We start from the raw sequence: 9,992 nt of genomic DNA, 5'->3' as shown, positions 1-9,992 counted from the left end.
TGATACGATGATGACGATGACGATGATGATGATGATGATGATGATGAGAAAAAACGTGATGTCAGGAGTATAAAAGACTTACATGGTCATTATAACAAGCTTTAAGTCTGTATATATAATATAAAAAAAATTGTCCACCATATGAATGAGGGGGGTCCCGAGCAAAAAGTGTAATCACTTATTTTCACTTTGATTCTATTTAGAAGTAACACTCATAATATATGACTATACTGGTCATGTTTTTTAGACACATTGTAAAATATCTTGAATTCTTTATAGAATAGAGTTTTAAAACCACTGATGTATTTCAAACTACGTTGGTATGAACATTCAAGAAATTGTGAACTTGTTGTGTTACATGTGGAGTCTTAGGAGGTCCATGAAAAAAAAAAAAAAGACAACTATCAGGAGGAATTAAAAAATAATGATAATAAAGAATTACACAAAAATATAGAGAAAAATACGTTCAAATAAAATAAATTTTATAGTTTAATTTTTTTATCTTCTCATTTTTTATTTATCCATATATATTTATTTCATACACATTATTTTATATATTTTTATATTGTCATTTGTTCATTCTATTATTTTAATTTGTGTTTTTTTTTTCTCTCTGTTGTTTTTCCTCAAAAATGCCTGGAAATGTTCTCAGCATCAAGCCTGTGTGGTGAAGCCGCTGAGCCGGAACAAAATGTGAAAATCTCCACAATAGTTTTTTTTTTTTTTTTTTATCAACATCTGAAGACACTGAAGCAGTCTAAATACTCCCAACATGGCGGCCACAGTATCTTCACTACTAAATAGAGATTCTTTCAGTGTTCCACCTCTGAGTGTATATATATATATATATATATATATAGACTAACTCCAAATTGTTACAGGTTTAAATTGCTGTTCCACATGAGCCCTGATTCCCACAGCACAAACATACAGAAACAACCTCATGTTGCTGTCTGTGAGAAACGGAGATGATGGGGTACCTGCAAAGGGAATTTCCTAGAAACACTGCTGGTATTGATAACACGTTGGAGCCATTAGATAATTTCATGTCATTCCTGAGGATTTGTGGTGTACAAGTTTAAGCCTTGGCCTTATCTCTTGGGATACATGGCTGCTAAACCACCCCGAGACCTTGACTGTGTGCAAAACAAGCCTGCAGCTGTGCGAGCAGCGACGGGAGGGACGGCTCTTTGAAAGGAATCAGATCCATTCATGCGATCTGTTACTTGTTGCCGTTCAGTGTTGACTCCCTTCCAGCATAAATGAGAACAGATATATTATACACATTCATAGGATATCTGCTCTGAAGGGTATTGTTTCATCCAGGCTCTAGAAACAAATACGTAAATGAGTGATAATAAGTGATACAAGTAAATCCTTGTAATAAGAAATAAAAACAAACATGCCAATCGAGCAAATGAAAATCGTCTACAAACAAGACCCGTTATCTCACTGCTGAGGGGATTGTGATTGTGATTTATGAATGTAATGACATATTTTTGACAAGAAATTAACTAATATACTTGGTCTGTCTATTAAAGGAGACATATAATGCTAATTTTTGGCTACTCCTAGGACAGGTTTACATGCTTAAATGCTCAAAAACACGTCACACTGTCCGCCTCTCTTCTTCCCGCTTTGTCTGAAATGTTGTTTTAGCTCCTGTCTCTGTAAGGCCCCTCCTCGTGAGTATCAAGTCTGCTCTGATTGGCCAGCTCACACATGCCTGAGCCAGCACCGCTAACAACAACAGAGCAACTGTGCTAAATACATTTGTCTGTGAATCACTGAATTAGAGGCAGGACTACTGACAAGACATTCAGGAGCAGTGTTTTCTGTGGGAGAAAGGAGCTTCTGTGCTTTTTAGCTTTTAAGTTTGAACAAAGAACAGCTGGAAGCAGCGAGCCTGGCTCAGTCAAAAGGTAACAAAATCAGCCTACCATCACCTCCAAAGCCTGCTAATTATCGTATTTTTTTCTTGTTCATTTAACTGCACAAAACAGCGAGGTGCAAAAAACATGGTTATCCCCACAGTGACAGGAAGACAAGAAATAGTTCCTCCAAATGAAGCCACAAGTTGTGTTCAGTTTAGAAGTGCTGGTAGACTAATTTACCCTGCGGTTCAATACCCGGTGAGAAAGCACAGGCAGATGACAGAAGCCACAGTGATAGATTAAGAGTCAATGTTCAAGGCGCAATGTGGGTGCCACAGTAGCTCAGCTGGTAGAGTGCACACCCCGTGCACAGAGGCTACGTCCTCGCTGCAGTGGCCCAGGGTTTGAATCTGACCTGTGGCCATTTGCTGCCTGTCATCCTACGCTCTCCTATCTGGTTTCCCGTGGAAAAAAAAGGCCATGAGAGACCAAAAAAAAAAGTTAAAAGCACAATGTAGTGACAGAGTAGTATCTGCATGCAACATGAAGTACTCGTATGCAGGTCAGTACACATTAATCAGGTCAGGAAGCAGTTTCCCCTTCATGCTAAGCTAAGCTAAGCATCTCCTGGCTCATTCGCAATGCATAAGAGGGGTATCGATCTTCTCATGTAATGCTCAGCACGACAGCGAATAAGTGTATTTCCCAAAATGTTGAACTATTCCTTAAAACCACCTTGAAGAAGATGCTCGACTGTCCTAACAGACAAGATGCACCTTTACTGATCCAGTGTGGGAGAAAGCCGACTGATGCAGCAGCACAACAGACCGTGTGTTAACAATAGTACAATAATAATTTAAAGAGATTTAAATCAGACCTTAAACTGTATGTGTTTTGTCATCGGCATGCACACCAATTTTAGTTCTGCACTTCAAGCGTGTGCTTCAGTTGAAGTGCAAGCTCAGTTTTTTCTCGACTGTACTTTTCACTGATTTTTCCTCCCTGTGCAGTTTAGTTATTTGAATTTCAGCGAAGAAACCTGACCTTGTCTTCTATATCTAACTGGAATGATAAAGCTATGATAATCATGAACCCTCCCTGCAATATCTGAACTCAACTCCATGGATCTACATAAAGAGACGGTGTGTGTGTGTGTGTGTGTGTGTGTGTGTGTGTGTGTGTGTGTGTCCACAACGGCCTTCTGGAGGTGAAAAAAGAAGCACCTTTCGAGGCAGAAAACGTATCAAACAGTCCAGATCAAGGATGAATGTTTTTTCTGCTTTTGGCATTTCTTTCCTATTTTGGCAGTGTGTTCCAGTGTTAGTGAGAATGGATGGTGGGAGGATACAACTCCCATCCTCATGAGCTTGACCCATTCATAACAACCCCTCAAATTGCGAAAACGTCCGACCACACAGACAGAGCAACAAACAGACAGACAGTGCAGCATGTTAGGTGTGGATGTCTTCTACTGTGGAGCCTTGATGCTCTGCTGGACCAGGCTCTCCGTGGCCCTGCACGTCTCACACGGACAGCCGCTGATCCCGGCCCACGACCCCGAGATGACAGGTCGGGAACCTAGGAAACCTCTGGAAGTTTATGTGATCTGTGCAAAAAAAAAAATGGATTGTTTGCATGCAGTTCCTGCCTCTAGCCATGTAATGTGATTTGATGTTTTTCTAATTGAATCAAAGGAGATCACCATGCAGCGAGCTCCACAGAGACCGGAGATGGTTTGGAAATTAAAAATCATGCGCCTCATCATGAGCCGTGCTTTGTGGATAATATATTGGCGGCATTGCGTGAAGCCGTGGGGAATGGCGGCGAACTCACAAACCGCAGTTTGACCTTGTTTGGAATCTGCACAGCGACTGGTGATCCGTCAGGCTCGGTCCTACTCGAGCTCACTAACGAAGCAAGCAGAAATGGTTTGGAGGCTTTGCATCCAGCTGCAGGTAACTGTACTCTGATTGCGATCATTTTTGTTTAAATCTTGTTTATCTAACAGCGTGTGTTCTCCATCAGTGCACCTGTTGGAGGAAGATGAGAGAGGAGCCCTAAAGTTGACCTTTGACCTCCCGCAGTCACCTTTGCTCGAGCGGAAGCCTGTGCTGCTCTTGGCATTTAAAAGTCCCCTCAGCGGTGGAAATCTGGACATCATGTTTACTAGTCAGTCCCTGCAGCCTAACACACAGGTAAAGAAAGGTCTGGTGTGAGTAACGCGGGAATTGAAACCATCCCGGAGTTCTTAAACCGTTTCTGTGGTCTTCCTGTCGCTGTCTCCTCTAGCCTGTGTGCATTTCAGGGGAAACACAGTACATGGTGCTGACGGGAAAGGCATCAGAGGACAACGCTCACCAGAACTGGAGGATTTCTGCTGACACGAAATCCCCTGATATGAGTAAGAGATGACATGAGTGAGATATAATGTCTTGTTCACGCTGAAAGCATGTGACACATTTCCTGTCTTTTCAGAGCAAAGGTTAAGAGACGTCCTTACTGGTGGAAAATCAGGAAGTAGCATCAGCCTGATTCCACTTCTGCTTTTCTCGGGGGGAAGAGGAACTGATACAAGGTAGCCTCAGCTCTCATGTTCCCTGTTTAAATATTACCAGATTACTGTCAGAGCGGTGCTCGGTAACACCCTTTTACTCTATTCCTCAGACACGTTCATGGTTCAGGTTCTTCGCAGACCTCCTCCTTCCTCTGTGAGCTGAAGCGGTTCCTGGGTGATGTCATGCCTCGGGGCCAGCCTGAGTCTCCTCCGCTGCAGCTGACCTCCTTACAGTCCATGCCTCCCCTCACACTGGGCGTGTCCTCCAGCGAAACCCTGCTGGCGGGACTGATCAACTCCTCGGCCCTCACCATTTTCTCCTTCTCTACCTGCTGCTCCGTGTCTCAGGTGCATCGTAGAGAGCTGGCCCTGTCTCCTGCACTGGCGGAGGAGCTCGGGCAGAGGCTGGAGCAGACTGTGATGCAGATAACGGAGGTAATAAGGGAGGAGGATGTTGGTCACAGAGCCACAGAGAGGCTGGGGAGGCTCAGAGAACTCAGCGCCTTTCCCAAGGAGGAACCGGCAACAGGTGATGTGTGTCAACAGTGTCCTGAAGCAACTGTTCCCAAACTCTTTAGTCATATGCACCCTCACAGCCCTGTCAAGTGAACTTAAGTAACCCCTTAATTGACAGCCCTGTCACGTTCCAAACATGGATTTTTAAAAACGTATTATTTATATTTTTAAAAAAGCATATAATAATGAATGTTATGGTTGATTTAAATTAAAACCCATGGCAACTACTACAAAAACTACAGTAACTCCTTTGCTTGTAGAGGTAAAATAGTATTTGCATGAGCACATCTGACAAACAAACACGGATGTTCTTAGTATCAAGATGTTGTATTATCATTTTTGCCGACAATAGGACCGGAGGCATTATGAGTCATCTGTGTTTTTGTGAACGTGATATCTCGTGAACGCTTTCGGGGGTTTTTATTTAGTGGTTGCACAAATGTCCACTCTGACTCAAGGATGACCTGATTCAATTTTGGAGGTCAAAGGTCAAAGGTCACAGCAACCCCCCTGTCTCATGAACTGATATCTCAAGAACACCTTGAGGGATTTTCATCAAATCTGGCACAAACCCACACTTGGACTCAGCTGAGGTCAAAGGTCACTGGAACCTCACGTCTTGTGAACGCGAAAGCTGAAGAACGCCATGAGGGAATTTCGTTATATTTGGCACGAATATCTGTATACACTGATACACTGACTGATTAGATTTTGGTGGTCCAAGGTCAAAGGTCATTGCAGCCTCAATGTCATTGCAATCTCAAGATTGCCTTGAGGGGAGTTTCTTCAAATTTGGTACATAGGTCCACTTGGACTCATGGATAAACGGATTACATTTTGGAGGTCAAAGGTCAAGGTCAATATTTCAAGAATGAATTGAGAGAACTCACGCTTTGACTCGAGGGTGAACCGATTCGCTTTTGGAAGTCAAAAAGTGCTACAACCTTAAATATTGTGAGCTCACAGTGACCTTGTACCATATTGTAACTTTCATAGGAGCCTTACCTACTTAAAAGCGGAGGCATATAACCGCCACGCGGTTCTTCTAGTTAACTGATATTTCTGTTTCCTCTTCTGCATAGAACAGGAGAGAGCCAGTACCGTGCGTTTCTCCTGCTGAAGGCCCTCCAGACAGTGGCTCGTACATACGTGTTGAAGAGAGGACAGCGGACAGCCAGAGCCGGCCCCAGCAGCCCCGGGGGAGCCAACATATGTGGACTGCGGAGCCTCACTGTGTCCCTTGAAAGGCATCTTTTGGCTCCAAACACTGCCAACATTGACAACTGCCAAGGCACGTGTTCTGTCCCACTGGTTAATCCCACCAACCACGCCGTCCTGCTCAACTCCCACATTGAGAGTGAGAGGGCGGCGAGTAGGAGTGCTGATGAGCGGCCGCCATGCTGTGTGCCTGTGGCCTACGAAGCCCTGGAGGTGGTGGACTTCAATGAAGATCTGACTCAAGTCAGGCCTTTTGAAAATGTGGTGGTGAAGGAGTGTGGATGCCGCTGAAGCTGCGAGAGCGTTCTTATGTCCTTATTATTATTTATTCACACTGTATTAATGGTACTAGAGGCACATGTTAACCGACAGAGGTCCCTGTAGGTGTAGTGTTTTATTTAAAGGGGATGAGCAAGTTTATTGAAACAAACTGTAATCCAAAATAAAAATCTTTTTCATTCTAAGATTGGAAATAATCTCTCTCTGCATGTAAAGGTTTTGCTTTTATTGTCTTAGAAGTTTTTGTTTAATAGGGGCAAACCTCTTAAAAGGCTAAATTGCAACATGGTGGGAAATGAACTAACATTGTACAATACAGACAAATTGGATTAAATGTAACATTCTGTATCTGTTTATTATTAAATGCAAAGTACATTGAGACTGTTTCTTTATTCAGAAACCTGTTGTTGTGACATTTAATGCTTTAAACAGCTGTGTGCGAATCACTCTTTGATTTTGGGTTTCAGGGTCACTTTGGCGCCCATCGGCTTTTTTCTTCTTCTTATCGCTCCGACTTCTTCAGATCCCCACCAGCCCATGAAACTGTCCCATATGGAAATCTGCAGGCAGAGAGCAGGACACAACACGCAGCTGGATTCAAACACACATACAACCACAAACATCTGTACAAATCCACCCACTTTATGATACAGTCACTCCAAGGATTACATTTGACATTTTAAGGAAAATCTGCTCCTTAAATACAGTGATTACATAAAAACTATTTCGGATTGTATTTGGTTCAAATCTGCTGTTTAACGGTTGCGCAGAGAGACAAATTGTGGTGATGATGCCATCTACAGACATCTTAGAGCTGCTCCACCGTCACTACCACAGAAAGCACCTTGATGGCTTCAAGACAGTAAAAAGGTTTCCATAAAACTGATTAAGCAATCATAATAAATTGGGACCAATGGGGATGGTTCTTGTGACATGTTAGATGGCATTTACACATCTTAATCTGCAATCAGGGGCACTGCTAGAGTTTCTGGCCGATGGCCAATGTCTGTTGTGGCTCTGGCCCCACTGATCATCCAGCTTCCATCCCTCCCTTCCCTCTCAAAAAGATGGGTGGATTATTTGAAACCCAAGGGAGTCATTCTGAAAAGTGGGCAGTAGAGGGGTTGACTTCAGTAAAATAGAAATGAGGGTGGACCATGGTGTTAGTGCTCATCCCTGTACTGAGCTGGTTATACGTGGGCATTTGCAAATTCAAATATGGTCTCTTTATTTCCAGATTTTACACCCGTTTCTCTCAATCTTCATGAGATTGATGAGAAAAAGGATTCAGAAACATATTGTTAATATAGTGCTAACTGGTTCAGCTGCAGGGCTGCAACTGATCCCATTTTCATCCTGCAAATGATCTAAAATTAAAAAAAACAAAACACTATCATTAATGCCACAAAAACCTACTTGAAATCAAAGGCTACATAGACAGTACCTGAAATATTGATCCATCCTGCAGACTCCCAATGAAAGACCTGATGCCTGTCTCCTCCACAAAATAATCCACAGCTTCTAAAAAAACAAGAAAACGTTAAATACACTCAAATCTTGTTGATTTAGATGACACAGAAGAAACAGACTTAAAAGGGGGGAGTGTGTTTACAGGTCTTGGGGAGTTTGACTGCCAGTATAGTATAAAGAAAACTATGGCTGCATGTAGTTTCTTAAATGGCCTGATAGTTGCATTGTGGGTAATGTAGGCACCACATTGGTGGGTAGAAGAATATGTGGGTATAATGTCGATATCTATGATTCTGCTGTATCAGTTTTGATTTTGTTTGTTAAACTCTCCATAATGAGTCCCACAGTGTTACAGGAGTACAACCTGGTGCCTACATTACCCACAAATCAATTTAGCCACTGAGTGACATCACTGACAGCAGTTTATCAGTTTAGATGCAGCTTCCTTTGGAGCCACAAAAGTCTTTAAACTACTTTTGTCACATATACAGTCGTCAAGCAGTACACACTCTTTAATGTGTAAAGGGTTAGATAGTTAGTTAAAATGTCCCTTTAAGTAAACATATCAGCCATATAAAGAATGATATAGAAATAAACTAAGGTTGAAAGTATTGCTAGAAGCAAACATACGATATTTAGTAATTTAACACAGCCGACATTAGATTCACATCATATCTGTCATCCTAACTTATCTTTCTAATCTCAAGTGTATGTTACTGTCTGTATGTAATGTGACATGAGAACAGCACTCACCATGAACTTCATGTACACTCGAGCTGACAAGCAGCACGACCAGCGCCAGCACTATGCAGCGGTTCATAGTGAATCCCTTCCAAGGATTTGGAACATCACTCAAGTTTTCGATGGACAGAATCCTGTCGTAAGACACTACAGACATGCACACACACACACACACACACACACACACACACACACACACACACACACACACACGCAGGTCAGATGCACGTAATAGCTGCCATAGTATACACTTAATCGTTTGTTTAGGGCTGACGGGTTTCTCACTTGTGATGTTTTCAGATGTCCCAACTCCTGCTCCTGAAGACCTGTAGGCTTAAAGTTGAATCCAAAAATGAAGCTAAGATGAAGAAAAGTGTGTGTTCATCGTGCACAGAATCAACTTTTATAGACTATTTATGTCCGTACTACCATTTGCACAGTCTTTCAGACTGTAGCCGACTGTATGTCACACACCAGTCCGCTTAAAATAGGCACCTGCAGCTAGTTGAAAAACAATATTTGATTTAAAGAGGCTCAGTTCAGTTTCATATGAAACCCACTACAGACAACATGGAAACCTACCTGATGTGACGCTCTTGGGTTTTGTCTCACCGCTGAAGTGAATGTTAATGTTGTGTTGATGGTGATTCCTGCTCTGCTGGCAACAGGGCAGTTATACACACCCTGCACCGGGCTGCTCTGTGCCTTGACTGACAGGCACAGATGATACTTACATGCTTGCAGTCAGTCACAAGTGTTACTGGCCTCTTAGCTACTGGTCCACTGATAAGAGAGATGAGATGCCAGATGGGATAAAATAATGAAACACTGAGATAATGTTAGTGATGGAATGTGACTCAGTGCATTTTGCCTGAATGAATATCTTATGCAATAATCACTTGATCCACAGTATACACTATTTACATAACACAAATACATGTATAATTGTATACACTTTTACACCAGTGTGTTTAGTGTGTACATTTACTCCTTGCACTTCACTTGAGTATTTGCATTTTTTTCTACTCTATTACTTTCCAGGGGGAAATACTATACCTTTTGCTTCATTTGAGACTTAAAGTTACAATTTTACAAATTAAGCTTTTATATAATAAAAACAAAAAAACAATGAGTATGGCAGTGTTAGAAATCAAACACCACCTACTGTAACAGCATTTAAAGTAGTTAGATTTAGCTTTAAGATTTAATTGTAAAATACTGTTACTGTACTGTTACATGTGAATGCATCAGTAATACTAGTGTTACAATAAAACATCAGCACTGACAGGTTTATTAAAAGAAATGGCTCATTAACTGCGTCTTCACATGGCTACGTCACG

The 9,992-nt window shown here is 42.0% G+C and overlaps 1 protein-coding gene and 1 long non-coding RNA gene across 2 annotated transcripts; one reads left to right on the top strand and one right to left on the bottom strand.

Annotated features, from left to right (window-relative positions):
* Positions 1-3,247: 3,247 nt before the first annotated feature.
* amh (anti-Mullerian hormone) lies at positions 3,248-6,820 on the top strand. The gene is made up of 7 exons (XM_037115076.1): positions 3,248-3,443; positions 3,569-3,829; positions 3,900-4,069; positions 4,164-4,275; positions 4,350-4,449; positions 4,539-4,957; positions 6,032-6,820. The coding sequence occupies exons 1-7, from the start codon at positions 3,323-3,325 to the stop codon at positions 6,451-6,453; spliced, it is 1,605 nt and encodes a 534-aa protein (XP_036970971.1). The 5' UTR covers positions 3,248-3,322; the 3' UTR covers positions 6,454-6,820.
* On the bottom strand, positions 6,778-9,928 carry LOC119028807. Its single transcript, XR_005077804.1, has 6 exons — positions 9,709-9,928; positions 9,235-9,435; positions 8,938-8,985; positions 8,665-8,799; positions 7,886-7,962; positions 6,778-7,001 (listed from the first exon to the last, which is right to left on the bottom strand). It is a non-coding gene; the product is annotated as an uncharacterized LOC119028807 (long non-coding RNA).
* Positions 9,929-9,992: the final 64 nt, after the last annotated feature.

This window comes from Acanthopagrus latus, chromosome 11 (assembly GCF_904848185.1).
Source record: "Acanthopagrus latus isolate v.2019 chromosome 11, fAcaLat1.1, whole genome shotgun sequence".
In the NCBI taxonomy this organism is placed as follows: Eukaryota; Metazoa; Chordata; class Actinopteri; order Spariformes; family Sparidae; genus Acanthopagrus; species Acanthopagrus latus.
The sequence above is the reverse complement of the archived record's forward strand: the minus strand, read 5'-3'. Positions and strand labels throughout refer to the sequence as shown.

Excerpts from the sequence above, each read along its gene's own strand:
- amh (XM_037115076.1), top strand. The coding sequence starts at position 3,323 with ATGTTAGGTGTGGATGTCTTCTACTGTGGAGCCTTGATGCTCTGCTGG. Across the intron at positions 4,276-4,349 it reads CACGAAATCCCCTGATATGA|AGCAAAGGTTAAGAGACGTC; the intron begins GTAAGAGATGAC and ends CTGTCTTTTCAG. Across the intron at positions 4,958-6,031 it reads CAAGGAGGAACCGGCAACAG|GAGAGAGCCAGTACCGTGCG; the intron begins GTGATGTGTGTC and ends TGCATAGAACAG.